Here is an 18,852-nt window from a genome sequence, read left to right as displayed (position 1 = left end):
GCTGGATTAGCACATTTAATAAACTCGAAGCACATTCCTTCAATAAATTGGAAATGGTACCTGGTGTTGTCGTTTCTTTTTTATTTGTACGCATTTTTTGTAAAACTGTAATCATGTGCACCATTCATGGATTTTGCCTCACCATTCACGGTTTAGTCCTCTCTATTTGCGGATTTCGCGACTTGGGAAACAATCCCCCCTTTTTCCATTGAAACAATGCTATACTATATTTTTATTATTATATACTATACTATTATATACAATGCTATACTATTATATTTGCGGTTTTGCAATTCTCGGATTTTCCAGGAACGTATCCTCCACGAATAGCGGGGTCCCACGAGACACACACACACACACACACACACACACACACACACACACACACACACACACACACACACACACACAGCTTTCTTCTTCAAGTCCTCAACTCCCCAAACCCTAAGTCCGTCAGCCCCTCCCAATCCGAGGTCCTCAAACCTTATCTCTCAAAGCTTCACCCCCTTTCCCAACTCTGTCCCTTCTTTGCTCCCTTCCAATTCTCTATCACCCACTCCCCCTTTTTTCTTCAAGAACCCATCCCCTGGTCCCCAAATCCCCCTTCTTCTTCAAGTTCTCAACCTCCCCCCCCCTACCCCCTCCCTAACCCCAAGTATGCATAATAGTCACTAAGTGTTAATACTGCTAAGGTTTCTCGGATTATACGTGCTGTGGTTAGGACACTTACCCCATTCAGACACAATCGCACAATTTGCATTTATATAGGTGTATAGATTATATATTTGTTTGTAATGGACTTGTTCTCCCTAACCGGCGATGAGAGACCACTGGAAATTGAGGTGTTCACTGACTGAGTGGCGAGAGACGATACGAGGCCTGAGGCACAAGCATGCACCATGCTTTATTTATAGTGATTTCAAGTCTCTACGCTGTCACATCCCAGGGGTTAAGACCCCTGGGTGACGGCTGACCGAAACGAGCATTAACTCCGAGGCGTACTTCGGACCTTGGTGGGATTGTCTTGCGCGAAAGGCCCGAAGCCTTATCTGATCAGACGGCCAACACTGGGTTAATCCGAACCCACAAACACAAATACAGGACAAGCAAAATCCACAATACAAGAATGAAATGCAAAAATAAAGGATTTAATGAAAATAAATACAAGAGACAAAAATGAAAGGCGAGGTAAAACTAGAATTCCTAATTGAGACGTCTCCACTCAGACTCCTATACAACCAAGGGGAAAGATTAAATAAAAATAAATGATGTTCCTGCCGGCCGGCACTTAACTCTGGTCTCAACGAGGGGGTTTGGCGTTCGTCGCTTCCAAACCACCGTGCGGAAAGCGCACCAACAAATGGTGCCGAAAACGACCAGGCATGAACAAGCAGCCAACCGGCCCTTCCTCGCTTCCACCGCCATGCAAGACTTGGCTCTTTCCTCCCCCGAAAAGCACCACAGTCAACAACACCCCCTCCTCCGACGTTGCAAAACTTCCAAAGCTCTGACACGTCTCCTCACCAGCGTACGCGAGACAACAGCGCCCACTTGAGCCGAGAGCCAGAACGAGAGAAAATGCGAACGCCAGCACAAAAGAGACCAAGATGGCGAGATGGCTTCCTTTTTGCTCTCCGAGCTCTCAAATGTTCCACCGCTGACGTCACACTGTCCAATCATCCCATTACATCAGTCCATGGCCACGACCAATCGTCGTCTTCGGGACGGGGCCTCACAGCCTTGCTTGATGCCCAATGATGAAGGTCGAGGCGTGGCCTCCCCGTCACGAGTCATCAAGGGGGTGGGGAGGGGGGGGGGGGCAGAGGCTAATCTCTGTTCGGGAATGTTCAGATGACGGGGTTCCCTTGTCGATCGGCAAATGCTGTTTCTGTCGGCCCCAGCGGCGTTGTTGGCTAATGGAGCCCATTGCCTGGCCGGCTGAGTTTTATCAGAACATTAGGGAAAATCACAGGGAGGCAATACATACTGGGGATTATTAACCATAAGCCCTATAATTAATTAGTACAAACCACCCTCCTTATGGCGACATGCAAAGACTTTTAACCTGAACATTTACCCTGCTTATGTACATCGAGATGGTTTCTTCTTCTACGCGTCACACGGTCCATACTAAAACCTACACATTCCTACTTTCCTAAGGTATTTCATGCCTACCCCACACCAATGTAACAATACAGTTATCTACATATAGTAAGCTACATACATCTACAAACAGCGCACTTACACCCCCTCTAAATCTTGTTTTGAAAGCCGATGGCTCTCTTGGGATATGTGGGGATTACAAGTCAACGTTTAATCAGGTAGCAGTCGTGGATCAGTACCCAATTCCTGGAGGTTGAAGACCTATTGGCTGTGATGAACGGTGGTCAGACATTGTCTAAGTTGGACTTAACGGCTGCATATCAACAGCTGGAGCTAGAAGAGGGCTCTAAGGACTATACGGCCATCAATACGCATCGCGGTTTGTATCGTTACAACCGTATGCCCGATGGCATATTGTCGGCTCCAGCGATTTTTCAGAAATTCATGGAAGGCATATTAAGATCGATACCATTTGTAGTCGTTTATCTGGACGATATCCTTGTGTCAGGCAGGAATCAGGAAGATCACCTTGTTCACGTATGTGAAGTATTTCATTGTCTGCGACAGGCAGGCATTAGGTTGAACCAAGCAAAATGTTTCTTCTTTGCAGAATCCGTTGTATACTGTGGATACCGAATTGACAGGACAGGTACGTGGCTGGTCGGACTCGTCGGACTGGAGGATCCTCAGCCACAGAATGTGAGCCAGCTGAAGAGTTTTCTGGGGATGTTTAACTATTACCACCGTTTCCTTCCAAAAGTTTCATCAGTGTTGGAACCCCTGCACCATTTGTTGCGTAAGAGCATTGCATGGGAATGGGGTGTTGAACAGCAGTGAGCTTTTCAGCATTCAAAGTGGTTATTAACGTCGGCAGAAGTCTTTGTGCATTATGAAAGCAACAAGCCATTAGTGCTATCGGTAGATGCTTCACCCTTCGGAGTAGGTGCAGTATTGTCGCATGTGATACGGTGGTACCCAAAGGCCCATAGCATTTGCTTCAAGGACCCTTAACCAGGCAGAACGGAACTATGCTCAAGTGAACAGAGAAGGGTTAGCAGTCATTTTTGGAGTGAAACGATTCCATCAACACATTTGGGGTCGCCACGTGGAGACTCACAGTGATCATAAACCATTGTTGGGTTTATTGGGAGAAGACGACCCATTCCACAGATGGCCTCTCGAAGGGTGATTCGTTGGGGAATAGTTCTCGCTGCATATTCGTACTCACTGAGGTATAAACCGGGGAAGGTTCATGGGAATTGTGATGGACTGAGTAGGTTACCCTTGCCAGAGAGTCCAGGTAAAACTCCTAGCATGCCGGAGACTGAGATGGTCATGCACATGGTGGATACCTACTCATCCACAGTTACCTCAGTAGACATTAAGAATTGGAAGAGAAAGGACCAATTGTTGTGCCAGGTCTACAGGTACATACAGACAGGATGGCCAGACCATTGTTCATGCGAGGAACTGAAGCCTTTTTTCAGTCGGAAAGAGGAATTGACCGTGGACTGTGATTGTATCTTATGGGGCCATCGAGTTGTGATTCCAAAGCCTTGTTGTGCAGCAATATTGGAGGAACTGCATGATACGCACCCAGGGGTGGTCCGTATGAAGGCCTTGGCAAGAGGCTATGTGTGGAGGCCCAGCATCATTCAGGATATTGAAAGATGGGTGCATGGTTGCAATGCCTGCCAAATGAATGCCAGGAATCCTCCTGCAGCAGCTTTACACCCGTGGGAGTTGCCAGCTAGACCATGGCAACGGCTCAATGTGGATTATGCAGGGCCTTTCCTGGTCCGGATGTTCTTGGTTGCTCTGATGCATTTTCAAAATTTGTAGAAATCAGGGTAGTGGCGACTGCTACTGCAACAGCTACTATTGAATGTTTGATGGACCTTTTTAAAACCCATGGTCTAGTGGAACATCTGTTGTCGGACAATGGCACTTGTTTCACAGCTGATGAATTTCGGGCCTTTTGCACTCAAAATGGACTATATCATTCTATGTCGGCTCCAGTCCGACGAGCTTCTAATAGCCTGGCCGAAAGGATGGTACAGACCTTTAAACAGGCAATGAGAGAGATGACTGTGGAGAACGACAGTCTGAAGAACATGTTGGCCCGGTTTCAACTGAAGTATAATGCAACCCCACACCCGACGACGGGCCGTACACTGGCTGAATTGTTGTTCAATCGCATGCTGACATTGCGTCTGGATTTGGTTCACCCAAGAGTGAACGTGCGTGTAAGTCAACAACAGGAGCGTCAAAAGAAGTACTATGGTGGTTCAGATCGTGATTTTGTTCCCCAATATACTGTGTTTGCAAAGAACCATGGACAAGGGGATCCATGGCTGCAGGGTACAGTGACAAAGCAGACCGGACCAGTGTCATATCAGGTACATCTAGATGGGGGTGAGCCTATACGCAGGCATGTGGACCAGTTACATCCTCGACCTGAGCCCTCAGAAGAGAGGAGCTCTCCCAGGCTTTCATGTATGGTTCTGGACCAGCAAGAGCCTGTGGTGAAGTAGGGTGGGGGCATTGGTGATGAGAGGTCAACTACAGTGTTGGAGCAATTGGAAAGAGACAACCCTCTTGCAGATTCAAAGGATGGGTTATGTCGTCCATGCCGTCAGGTTAAACACCCGACCTACCTGATGCTACACAATGTTTTGATCTTAGGTTGGAGGAGTGTGAGATATTGTTATAAGTTAATTGTGTTAATTTGGTTTATCGTGATATTTGAAGTTTTAAAAATATACTTCCGGATCCGGAAGGGGGAAGCCTGGCGAGCGTGCCATGCCGGCAATGGAGATGTTTGCTGTGATTATTGCGACCTGCTGAATGACTTTGGTTTTCACTTACAATAAATCTTTGTTGAACTTCATGGAGTGATACTGGATCCTGGGGCCAAAACAACAACCGTTGACTATCGAGTATGGAGGGATAGAATGGTTTCAAATTGGAAAAGGAGTTAGGCAGGGATTCATTCTCTCCCCTTACTTGTTCAGTCTGTATAGTGAGCACATCATGATGAAATCAAACCTGGATGACAGAGACCGGAGTCAGTATTGCAGGAAGATGTATCAACAATCTAAGATATGATGATTATACTACTCTTTTGGCAGAAAGTAAAGAGATTTTGATGAAACTGCTGCAGACACCGAAGAAGGAAAGTGAAAAAGCTGGTCTTTATTTGAACCTAAAAAAGACCAAAATCTTGTCAATTGGGAATATTGATGTGTTCCGATTTGGAGATGATCATGGGAATTGCGAAGGGGGATGGTGAGATGTGGAAATAGGCCTAGTGGAACGTTTCACTTCCTGGATTCTAATGTATGGTTGAAGTGAGTCGAAAGTGTGGAGGAGAAATTAATAGAGGGTTAGCATTGGGGAAACAGTGACGTCAGGATTGACAAAGCTCTGGAAAGACAAAGATGTAACAATACAAACGCCACCCACATTTTTATCCTGAAAAATCATACGGCCGCCATGTTGGTGGTTACTGCAATGCAAAGCCAAAGAATCTTCGGAGCTGTCATATACACAATCGCCATGCGCCCTCTTCATATTTTTTCCCTTCAGTGTAAAATGACCAGAGCGACACTTAAAAGGATTTTGATAGGCGTCACAGGCCTTGTGAAGATAGGCCTCAGCGATCAAGCCAGCGGTCTGTTGTCTATACACCACCCAAATAACTATGTGGCATTCTCTCAAGTTGGGCTTTTACCATGGAAGTTACGTAGGAAGTTGAAGGGTTGGAGCAGGGAAGGGATTGACGCCTTCGGGTTGGAAGGGGGAGGGTGAGGACTTCACATAAAAGTGAAACCATTTCAGGGCTTACCCTTTGGTGGAGCAAAAGTGGACCAACTCCTGGCTGAACACAACTTTTGAACACTGTACCAACAAGGGAGTGATACCGATAGTATTGAAACAACAAATCCACAAGGCATCTTGAAGTTCATAATCTATACACACTGGAGTGTGTTTATGCCAATCTTACAAGACTGTATCGCATCGTAGGGACATTACCAATTTCTTCAGCTACAGCTGCAGCTAAGTGATCATTCAGCAGGGTCAAGCTGATCAAGAATAATCTCGGCTTCAGTAAAAAATCTCCCCTCTTGTTTATCGCCCATTTAATACATGTGACCTGTACTAAAGTATGTCTTGGTTGATCTACGGAGAGATCTTGTACCACTCTTGTGTTTTCTGTTTGCCTCGCAGGTGATCACGTTCTTTTGTGATACAAACACCAAATTTGTGATCTTTGTTGAGCATCAAAAGCTGGCGAGTTTCTGCCACCGCCTTCCACCGGACAAGATTTTGGAAGCAATCAGCGGAGTGAAACTCCTCGCTGTCACATCGACATGAGTGGTTGGTTCATCTTGTTTTACAGATAAACAATTGGATTTTCTTTTCTCTGTCTCCTCTCTTTACTTTACTGGTGATTTTAAGACAACTTGTTTCATTTGTAAATAAATTAAAATTAAATTTGTCCATGGTATCCCAGGTTCCACGATACATAGACAATACAAACCAAGAGAAGGCAAGTGAATGCTCCAGTATTTCCAGCTGCAATTTGTGGATGTGAGTCGTAGACAGTGAAAAGAAAGAAAGGAAGATTGACAGTTTTGAAATGCCGTTTTTTTTGGTTCGTGTAAGAGCGAGGACACATAACAGACCAGGGGAACGTAACAAAGGGAACAGCAGGAGAAAGGGGAAACCCTAATAGTAGGGCATATAGAGAAGGTAGATGGAGATGAGATGCAGGTAACGATGAGGGGTTGGGAGAACGCAAGGGGTCGACCAGATAGATACATAAGCAAAATGTTGGAAGGGGTGTGGGTGGTTTAATGGGTGTAGAAAAGATCATGGCTTTGGATGGGGGATGACATGAGATGGTGGTGAACAGCTTTCTTGAAGACCCAGTTGGGAAGAATTGGATCGAAGAGATTGTGGACGGTGGTTCCACAGGTGGGAAAAAGAGGAATAAATGAGTTGAATGTGAGTAGTGGTTCTGGATTTAGGCAGCTTCACATGGAGGGTGTTGCTGATGGACTGCGTACACCCTTCATATACCTGGGATGGAGGGGGGTGGAGGGGGACAAAAGAGGGAGAGGGCAGATGTTGCAAGGCCAGAAATGAAGCGGAGGAAAACAGACACCAGCGACCCTTTGGCAATGGCGAATTGATAGGCACATAAACTCAGCTTCATTGCGAGATATTCCAGTGATCTTGAAATCCTTGGTTTCCATGGCATCAAGCTGAGCAAGATGTTAGGCAGGGCAGCCTTGTAGGTGCATCGGAGCTGAGGTGCGCCATTGCGCCAAGGAAGGACATAGCATGATGGAGAATGCCCCATCAGCGTCTGGCTTTGAAGGCCAACTTTGAAATATGGTTCGCTCAAGAGAGATCATGGCTGAGAGGAAGACCCAAGAGTTTGAGCGACTGAATTTCTTCAAGACGGTTGTTTAGAAAGTAGATGGGAGGGTTTGCGGAATGGTCCTTTTGGAGACAGAGAGAGTAAGGAAGGCTATATGTAAATAATACATGTGTATATTGTTACATTTATGGGGGTAGGCAATGAAATACCTTCGTCCAGGTAAATTGTACAGGGTAATGTGCTCCGAATGTCATGAAGAAGAAGAAGAAGAAGAAACCTTACTGCAACTAAGTAGGGCCGGATGTCACGTACAGTCACGTGAAAAAGTAAGTACACCCCATGTAAAGTTTTGACTTTTTCAACATATTTCAACATACAGCTATTTGATCTTCATTTCAACAATATTGATAGATAAAGGTGATATAATATAACAAATATCATGAAACATTTACATTTTGTAGTCCATTGTATAATTTAAATAAACATAAATGCAAATTTAGCATGTGGAAAAAGTAAGTACACCCTTGGCTCGAATAGGTGGTATTGCCCCTTTTTGGCAGAAACAACCTCAAGTAGGCGTTTCTTATAACTGTCTACCAGTCTCTGACATCGACTGGAAGAAATTTTTGCCCACTCCTCCATTCAGAATTCTTTCAGCTGTGCGATGTTTGAGGGGTTTCTTGCATGCACAGCTCGTTTCAAATCCCCCCACATCTCGATGGGATTTAGATCCGGGCTTTGACTTGGCCATTCCAGGACCCTCCATTTCTTTCTTTTCAGCCATTCCTTAGTGGATTTACTGGTATATATATATGTATGTCCATCTTACTGTAATTCACCAAATGTCCGTCCGTCCGTTCGAAGGTACCACAAATACGGCTCAACCGATCGCAACAATATTTTTGGGTGGGTATTCCTGGGACCCCTTGGAGTAAAATAGGCTACCTATATTGTTTTTCCAATTTTTCCAATTTTCCCAAACACGATGGAATAATATTTACTGATATGAACAGTGATGTGGCTTTGTTGAAATTCTACAAATACATTTTATTCTACATACCAGGAGAGAGTAGATCGACTCCTGACGAACTCTTCCTATATAAACGTGCGGCTCCGAAGTAACATGGCAGCGTGTGCAAAGCGACTGAGAAACAGGAGTAGCGGCCGCTTCCGTGTTACAGATTTGGCGCGCGCTCTTCACACATAAACGTGCAACTGAGAAAGACGTGTAGCGGCTGCTTCCGTTTTGCAGAATTCAATCTTTTTTCAAAATGTGCGCCATGTACTGTTTAGATTTTGATGATTTGTGTGATATGATTCAACGGATGTTTATATGAATCGTAAAAAAAAAAAAAAGCCTTCAATTTCTGATATTTTGCCTTTTCATTTGGGCCTCCCAATTGAAGCCCCGCCTGTAGGGCGGGTACCGTTGCTAGTTGCCTTAATTTATAGGTTTAACAGACCAATAAACTTGGGATTTCTACCTCATACAATTGGCGAAATGTTATTTTGACTCGAGCATTTCCCACATGTAAATGTAATTTACACATGTAAAGGGCTGATCACTTTAACAGTTTTAAGGCAAGTTGATGGAGGCATAACCACTTCGAATTCCTTGAAATTGTGTAGTTTTCCACAAACTAGTGAGTGGCATGAACCCCTCCCTTCCCCCATCCCCCCCCCCCCCAACCTGTGACAATATTTGAGACAACTGCAATTGTGAAACCTCTCTAGACTTTGCCCAAGTAATTCATCCACAGGTAGGGCAATACAACTCATTATATCTCTGTTAAGCCACATTACAGTATCCCTTTCTACTGTAGGTGCAGCAAATTATGTAAATGCAAGCAGGGAATTTGGACACACACACATGACCTACTTATTTTGTGAACAGATGGGATAGTGCGAATGGGATGACTGCATTACAAATCCCCATCCAAATAAAGTCGTGTTAATAGGCAGCCATCGCCTGTGTTGGCACTGCATGAAAACTGGAGTTTTGAGTCAAGTCTAACCCAATAATGGATTGAACAAACTAGACAGGTAAATTATGAGCACCACCACCTGAGCCATCATGCCAGTCCTCCAACTATTTGAGCATATCAGTAATGAGCAATCCAGAGATTTTTGATAATATTAGTTCTAATTTTATACCAACTGAAGTCCATTAGTTCATCAAAACGGGATCTTTAAGGATCTTAAAGAATGACCAGTGTGGTAATAACCACTAAATTAATCAGACCAAAACACTGACATGAAAAAAAAAAAAATCAAGCAAATGTTTGGTCTTGTAAAGACAACATCTACAGTAAAATTGTGGAAGTGAATATTAAAATGGAAAGCATTTAAATTATTTGATCCAACTGTGAAACCCAAATGAAGCCTTGTGGTTTTCTTAATAACATTGCGTACGGTGGACACAAGAACATCAAGGTCTCGATGGACTTGTCGCCTTGAGATTGTCCATTCTTGGCTACAATCTTGCTTGGCTACAAATTGTATTTTTCAAAACACCTATATGACTAATGAGCAACTTAATGAAAGTAGATTTAAGAAATAAAAATAGAAAGCATACATTTTAACAGAAAATATTTTCAAATCTCGACTTTTATTTATATTTGGGATGCGAGCTAAGATTTTCAATGTGTATGAGATACTGCAGGAACATCATGAATGGTATCACCTACAACCCTAAAACGTTCTTTGCACAATGGCGTTGTGCAATGCAAGACATCAACAAACAACTCTGTCTTTTGTGGTCTAGCCAACACAAACAGCTCTAATTAACCTGGCTTCCAAAGGGCCTCCTATTTATGAAAGCTTCGAGCAATTCCAAACGAATATGGTGATGTTTGCATGTAGATCTAAACCTTGGCACACTTCCCATACTCCAGAAAAAAACCCAGGAAACTATAATCAAGGCACAATGGTGGTCCAGCTTCGGGCAGAGTTTCGACACCATCACATTGTACATATCTCCAAAACATTACCAACAGTAGACTGCATGCAATGGGTGCTGCTACCGTCTTGTGCCATTTATAATCTCAAAATGCAGCAAATAGTGGGTGCCATGGACCCTTGAAGGTGGTGGTGCACCATCAGGTCACTGGTGCAGTGTGCAAAGTTCAGCGAACAGCCGCTCACGCTCTTCCTCGAGTCTCTGCATGTTTCGTGTGTTGTGAGCAAGTCGATTCTCAAGCATCTGCAGCAGCGGGTCACTCACGGATGCCATCTGCCCACAAATGTTTTGCATGAACACTGCCGAGGAAAGGAGGCGTAGAGGTCATTTCAATGATGCTCCATATTGTACAAGCTGAATTATAACCGAAACCGTTTCAACAAGGGGTGTTGAAAAAGTTATACAAAGGCAATACTCACAATAGTTCAAAGCACACCAACATTTCAATTCATCAAAATGCAAGTCTAAGTGATTAATAGGCAAATACAGATATGTAATATATATATATATACATTTTTTAATTATTTTTTTAACCTTTTATGGTCAGGGTGGAAAACTCCAGTTTCCCTTGACATCATTAACCGAGGAGTTTAAGGTGGTGAGGGTGCGGGAGTTCATGATGTTGCGGGATTCAAGTGATTCAGTGGTAAATAATTGTCTCCCAAAGAAGAAGGGAAGTCGGAAGTGGAATGCAAGAGCATAGGTGGATGAGATGGAGAAGCCAAACAGTTCAATCCTGGTTTCATCAGACCACAGAATCTTGTTTCTCACAGTCTGAGAGTCCTTTAGGTGCTTTTTTTGCAAACTCCAAGCGGGTTTTCATGTGTCTTTCACTGAGGAGAGGCTTCCGTCTGGCCACTCTGCCATAAAGCCCAGATCGGTGGAGTGTTGCAGTGATGGTTGTCCTTCTGGAAGTTTCTCCCATCTCCACACAGGATCTCTGGAGCTCAGCCAGAGTGACCAGAAAGCCTTTCATCAACTGAAGGATGACATAGCTGGCGCCATCGTGACCTCCATCGACGAGTCGGTCCCATTTGTAGTGGAAACAGATGCATCTGACTTCGAAATCGTGGCGCCATTGAACCAGGGGGGTGGGGGGGGGGGGGGGGGGCGACCGGTGCTGTTTTTCTCTCGCACATTATCAGACAGCGAGAGACGACAATCCTCAATGAGGCCTACGCTGTCGTGGAATCGGTCCGCAGGTGGCGCCATTTCCTCTTAAGTAAACATTTTCACCGCTTTACGGACCAACAATCTGTAGCCTTTATGAACGACGGAAAGCATTCTCAAAATATCAAGAACGAAAAGATCGCACGCTGGCGCATATAATTAGCTGACTACAGCTTCGATATTGTGTACCGGCCCGGAAAGGAGAACCAGGCGGCCGATGCTCTGTCTCGACCTGTCTGCTCCAGCATGATGGTCGATGAGCTTCGCACTATACACGAATCTCTTTGTCATCCGGGCGTCGCTCGCATGGCTCATTTTGTTCGGAGCCGGAACTTGCCTTTTTCCATAAATGAGATTCGCCATTTATGCAAATCGTGCCCGGTTTGCGCTGAACTCAAGCTGAGTTTCTATAAGCCTCCGATGGGAACGTTAATTAATGCTGGATGGCCGTGGGAGCGGCTGAATCTTGACTTCAAAGGGCCCCTTCCTGGCGGACGCGCATCGCTACCTACTCATGATCGTGGACGAGTATTCACGATTTCCTTTTGCATTTCCATGCGCTGACATATCGTCCACTACAGTAATTGGATGTCTCCAGCAGTTTTTCCTTATGTTCAGATATCCCACGTTCGTCCACAGTGACCGCGGGACGGCCTTCCTATCCCGGGAAATCAAGCAATTTCTCCTGGAGTGGGGAATTGCTTCTAGCCGCACTACTGCTTATAATCCCTAAGGCAAAGGATTAATCGAACGTTACAACGGGATTACATGGCGGGCGGTTACCAAGGCTTTGCGGACACGCGGGATGACCTCGAACATGTGGGAGCGAGTATTACCGGAAGCGCTGCATGCAATTCGATCCCTGTTATGTACTTTGACTAATGCCACCCCTCATGAAAGAATGTTATGGTACCAGCGTCGTAGTTCTAGCGGGCAGCGGCTACCCTCATGTTTGGCCGAGCCAGACCTGCGTTTCTGAAACGCACTGTCTGACAGAGCAAATACGAGCCTCTGGTTGACTGCGTGGACATTTTAGAAGCGAATCCTGAATATGCGCATATTCGGGATTCGCTTCTCGCTCCCTGCAGAGAACAGGTCGATGAAGCCACGATTTCCCCCACCAAGTTAGATTTACGACCGGCCAAAGCAGCTGATAGCGATACTGATTCGGATTCAGTGGGTTTGTCAGCTGCGCCGGGGAGCCCTCAGGCTAAGCCGTCCGACGAGCGGCGTTCGCCTTTGCTGGGCACTGGGGCACGGTGGCTGACGGAGTTTATCACACTCGTGTTGGCCGACCTTGTCAGCAACCTACTCGCTTTCACTGGTAGATTTTACGCGACTAATGTTCTAGCATGATTGCAATTCTAAGGGAGGGAGAATGTAGTGAAACTGAAGAAGAAGAAGAGGGGGATTCTGGGGTGTGGTGATCTAATGTGTGCTGGATATATAGTCGAGCGCTCTATGTGTGAAGAGAGAATTACGCATTCTGAACGCACCATGTTCTGGTCTGCGCTGCATTCATCTTGGTAAGACCAGATCGATGGCTTGGTCTTTTGTACTATGCTTGAGTAAACTTTATACTTATACTTTATACGACTCAATAACTAATACGTTAATTGCTTGTGTGCCTAGGACTTGTGTGAATCGATTTCATTAAAGCCTCACTTCTGTGAACGAGGTCTTGGATAAATTCCATTACATTGACCTTTGGACAAAACTATTAATTTGACTTCTTCATATCTTACTATAATTCACCAAATGTCCGTCCGTCCGTCCGTCCGTCCGTCCGTCCGTCCGTCCGTCCGTCCGTCCGTTTGAAGGTACCACAAAAACAGATGAACCGATCGCAATGATATTTTGGGTGGGTAATCCTGGGATCCCCTAGAGTAAAATAGGTTATATTGTTTTTCCAATTTCAGCTTTGGCCTCAAGCAATTTCAGGTTTGGACTCCTGCATAACGTTATTTTCCCGGGTGCCGCACAAACGGCTGCACCGATCGCTGCACAGCTGCACCGATCAGACTCGGTGACCTCGGACAAAGACCTTTTATAAGGACATGGGTTGAATCCCTGCTTGAGAGAATGCCAACTTCCTCCTCGCCATCACGATCGTCTCTCCAACTCACAATCTCACGAGATATGTGGAAAGGACGACCCAAAACTAATTATCTTCTTTTTGATTCGTATATAAACATCATTAAAAGTAAATAATGACTTCGGCCAAAGTTCAAACACGTTTAATCTCTACATGAGAGAATTCCACATAGCTATATGGGCGGTGTACAAGCCAAAAGATCGCTGTCTCCATCGATCTTGCCAAGGCCGTATCACCTATCGGCTCAAAATCCTTTTAACTGTTGACTTGGTAGTTTTTACAATGAAGGAAACATCAACAATGTTGTTAAAAGTTTATTTTGTGATTAATTTGTGATTGGAGTTATGTTGTTTGGAATGAAAAAAGAGATATCGAGTTCATAGTGGGGGGGCCTATGGACTCAATTTCAAGTTCGTGTGCAGTTCATGTTAATTTTGGGCAACCACTATAAATGTATTCTACTGGGTCCGACTAATCGGAAAAATGATGTCGCCATTTTTTCTGTTGACCTTTGGTGACCTTGACAAGGTCAAAGTTCAAACGTCATTACAGTGACCATACTTCATTCAAAGTATATCCACCTTGGTACCAAAATGTGGCAAATTTCACAAGGAACATTGATTATGACATTTGTTTTGTCATTTGCCCACTCAGATGTTTGCAATATGCAAATTTTTAAGCAAATGACCTAATTAGAGAAAAAAATATGCATAATTAACATATTGTCTTCACCATACACGTAAATCCCATCGCTTCGCATTATTATTGAATGCCAATCATTAGTTACCATCTCAAATGTGTTCTGCTGGATCCTAAACTGGAAAAATATGTTGCTTATTGTTTTCTGTTGACATGTTCTTGATATTAACTGACCTTTGACATGTACTTGACTTTACTTACCTTGACCCAAGGTGAAATGTCAAATGTCATTTTAACCATGTGATGCGATCAAGCAAAATAAGTCGGCTGTCCAGAATATTGATTTTTGGATTCAAGTTCCCAATGCTTTTCTTTATACTGTTCATTCATCATGCTCATTTGCTCATGTTGGTTGGGTTTTTAGCCATTGTTAGTATTTTTAACATTAAATTTGTTGCCTAAAAACACAAAATTGATTCTGGCAGATGTCCAAATCACTTTGCTTGTTCACGTCACACATAGTCACGTGAAAAAGTAAGTACACCCCATGTAAAGTTTTGACATTTTCAACATATTTCAGCATACAGCTATTTGATCTTCATTTCAACAATATTTATAGATAAAGGTGATATAATATAACAAATATCATGAAACATTTACATTTTGTAGTCCATTGTATAAATTAAATAAACATAAATGCAAATTTTGCATGTGGAAAAAGTAAGTACACCCCTACATTTATCACTACTTCAAATACCTAAAATTAGAATCAGGTGCACCAGCTCAGGTGCAAATGATTAGAACATCGTTAGAGAGGATCTTGGAGGAACCTGTCTTATTTAAACCTCAGACATTTAGTTTGGTTTGCTCTTTGTTGTTGAAGTGTGCAGTGACCATACCTATATCAAAAGAGCTCTCCGAGGCCTTCAGAAAGAAGGTTATAGATGCCTACGAGTCTGGGAAGGGATTAAAAAAGATCTCCAAACAATTTGAAATCAATCATTCGACTGTCTGGAAGATCATCTACAAGTGGAGAAGATTCCAAACAACTGCCAACTTGTTCAGGCCAGGCCGCCCCAGCAGGTTCAGCCCGAGAGCAGACCGCAAGATGCTGAAAGAAGTCTCTAAGAACCCCAGAATGTCATCACGGGACCTACAGGTAACTCTTGCCACTGTTGATGTCAAAGTGCACGAGTCTACCATTAGAAAGAGGCTGCACAAATTTGATCTACATGGGAGGTGTGCCAGGAGGAAACCTTTGCTGTCCAGAAAGAACATCAGTGCAAGACTAAAGTTTGCCAATGAACACCGAGGCAAAGACCAGCACTTCTGGAACAATGTGCTCTGGACAGATGAGTCAAAGGTAGAGCTATTTGGCCACAGTACCAGAAGACATGTAAGGCGAAAACCAAAGACAGCATTTGACCACAAGAACCTGATACCAACTGTAAAGCATGGTGGTGGAAATATTATGGTTTGGGGCAGCTTTGCTGCATCAGGGCCTGGGCAGCTCACCATCATATAATCCACTATGAATTCTTCATTGTACCAGAGGGTGCTTGAGGATAATGTGAGGCCATCTGTCGGAAAGTTGAAGCTCAACCGAAGGTGGACCTTGCAACATGACAATGACCCTAAACATACCAGTAAATCCACCAAGGAATGGCTGAAAAGAAAGAAATGGAGGTTTCTGGAATGGCCAAGTCAAAGCCCGGATCTAAATCCCATCGAGATGTTGTGGGGGGATTTGAAACGAGCTGTGCATGCAAGAAACCCCTCAAACATCGCACAGCTGAAAGAATTCTGCATGGAGGAGTGGGCAAAAATTTCTCCCAATTGATGTCAGAGACTGGTAGACAGTTATACGAAACGTCTACTTGAGGTTGTTTTTGCCAAAGGGGGCAATACCACCTATAAGAGCCAAGGGTGTACTTACTTTTTCCACATGCGAAATTTGCATTTATGTTTATTTAAATTATACAATGGACTACAAAATGTAAATGTTTCATGATATTTGTTATATTATATCACCTTTATCTATCAATATTGTTGAAATGAAGATCAAATAGCTGTATGTTGAAATATGTTTAAAAAAAGTCAAAACTTCACATAGGGTGTACTTACTTTTTCACATGACTGTATATTCTCTTTGCTCTTTTCAGGGAAGGACTCCAATCCTGTTAAGATAAAGAATTAATGCTTTTGTAAGATACAATGACCTGTGGTATCTGCATGTAGGTCTACAGTCAACCTCATTCATACCTTGATTTTTATTAGTGCCCATTGGTAAGTCAAATTATTTCATACTTTCAAATGATAACTTGGATCGAACGTACGATGTAAATGCTATTTTAATTCATCAATTTGAAAAGAATATTTCATTTAGCAATGGATAGTATGTCCCAATTAATTCCGCTATTTCATCTTTTGCCTCATTAACAAAACGTTTTATCATTCAAACACATTTAATAATTCTTTTGACTAGTCTCAGTTATGTGAGTAACACATTCATTTGCCCCTGCCCCATTCATGGTTTCTAATATTTGTCTGTTGCAGAAACGTGAATCATCTGCTCATCAGCTTGAAGATGGCATTTCAGAGACTAGACAGTCCTTTCAACGCCAAATGACCAAGGCAGGAGACCAATTTCAAACTCTGCATAGTATGTCAAAAGCCGGACAGTGATGGACTTGTAACAGAGCCAGAATCTGAATCATATTCAAGGTTTTTGAGTTTTGTTCACAAACGTGGGCAGTATGGAGATGGAGAATTCCCTGAGATTATCCGCAGACTGGAAAATGTTACAGAAACAGACTTGGAAGCCAACAAAGCACAATGGCACCGCAAATGCTACGGTAAGACCTGTCATTCTGGTCACCTTGAATGCGCTAGAAAGCGTTATGAGAAGGCATGTCAACAGCAAGAAAGTCTGCAACTTCAGAAAAAACGTGGTCGCCATAGCTGCTCTAGTGCAAGTAATCCAAATAAACAAGCAGCAGCTGCTTCTAACCAAGTGGACACTCCACGTTTCACTTGGTCGGCAACCCCAACATACAATAAAGAGTTGTGCCTCTTTTGTCAAGAAGATAACAGCCAAGATTTACATGAGGTTTCCACATTCAATGAAGGTGAGCAAATACGGAAAGCTGTTGAACAGAGTACCAATGACACATGGAAAGTGCAACTAAGTGCTGCTATCAATGCGGACGATGCTCGTGCAATTGACGTGAAGTATCACCTGGCATGTTGGGTGAAGCATGTTCAGCGAGCTCCAAAACAAGACAGCCAGGGCAGGCAGCCTCGAGCAGAAGACACAAATGTTGGTGTAATTGCATCAGATATTGAGTTTCTTAGCCTGGTGAAAAGCCTTCTCACAGATGGTACGAAGCTCAACTGCACAGCACATACTGCAGTATTCTTGAAACAAATGGTGTGCACATACGACCACAAAAACATGATGTGAAGCAGAAAATTGCCTCCCATATAGACAATGTTCACTTCAAGAGGCCAGAATCCCGCAGGCAGTCAGAGCTGGTTTTTACCACAGCAGTGCGTGATGCTGCAGTAGAAGATGCAATGGCAAAGAATGCTGATAGTAAAATACACCAACTGTTTGATAGTGCTTCAATTCTAAGAGAAGCTATAGCTGATGATGTCAAAAAACCATGGGAATTTTATGGAGAGTTGACAATTGAGGATGCAGAAAAGCATGTGCCCAAAGCCCTGTATTCCTTCATCCGTTGGCTACTGCAAGGGCCAGCCACGAGCATTCAGACAGCAGTACGTTCAGCCAGTGTTCACCGAAATGTCCTTGTCATCAGTCAAAACATCATGTTCTCCTACAAGTCAAAACGCCAAGTGGAGTACAAACCGAAACATGGTGATACAAGGCAGCGATCGTCTACCACGTTGGAGACAACACACCTATTGGAAAGATATCTGCAAAGCAGTTCCTCTCGAGCACAAAGACCAAAGACGAACTAACCGTGTACCTCGCAGAGAAAGCCTTGGACCACTTTCAGGAGACAACTACATCGTTTATTGTCACCTCAAGGAAAGATGTGGTGTCCAATGGTGTTGATGTGCAGCACCTCTACAACTCACAAGAGGAGGCTGACACAGGAATTATCCTACACAGCCTGGATGCTGGAAAGCGAGGAGCTACAGAACTGTACAGACAATCCCCAGATACAGATGTTCTAGTCCTGCTTATCAGACGTTATCCACAGCTATGCAGAGACACATTTTCTGACAGGGACAGGAAACAAGAAATGTGTTATCCCGCTGTCACCCATATTTCATGCACTGGGTAACCAAATGGTTGCTGCTCTACCTGGCTTTCATGCGTTATCTGGAGCAGATCAAACGCAGATTTGCTGGCAAGGGTAAGCTTAGCTGCTGGCATGCACTGATGAAATCTTCCCCTGATGTGGTATCTGCCTTTGCATCTCTTGGTAATCGTAATGGACTATCAGCAGAAACAATTGCAGCTCTAGA

General features: G+C 43.9%; 1 protein-coding gene across 3 annotated transcripts in view; it reads right to left on the bottom strand.

Moving 5' to 3' along the window:
- Positions 1-7,056: 7,056 nt before the first annotated feature.
- The window catches only part of BRCC3 (BRCA1/BRCA2-containing complex subunit 3), a 28,831-nt gene continuing 17,035 nt past the window's right edge, over positions 7,057-18,852 (bottom strand). For 2 of the 3 annotated variants that reach the window (XM_078767445.1, XM_078767444.1), the window contains exon 9: positions 10,082-10,750. In XM_078767445.1, the coding sequence (XP_078623571.1) occupies positions 10,596-10,750 (155 nt within the window). In that variant the 3' untranslated portion in view covers positions 10,082-10,595. Of the gene's footprint in view, positions 7,189-10,081; positions 10,751-18,852 lie in introns of those variants that run through there. The other variant, XM_078767446.1, reaches the window with a different exon arrangement.

Source organism: Myxine glutinosa, chromosome 13 (genome assembly GCF_964187855.1).
Source record: "Myxine glutinosa chromosome 13, kmMyxGlut1.1, whole genome shotgun sequence".
NCBI classification, from domain to species: Eukaryota; Metazoa; Chordata; class Myxini; order Myxiniformes; family Myxinidae; genus Myxine; species Myxine glutinosa.
The sequence above is the reverse complement of the archived record's forward strand: the minus strand, read 5'-3'. Positions and strand labels throughout refer to the sequence as shown.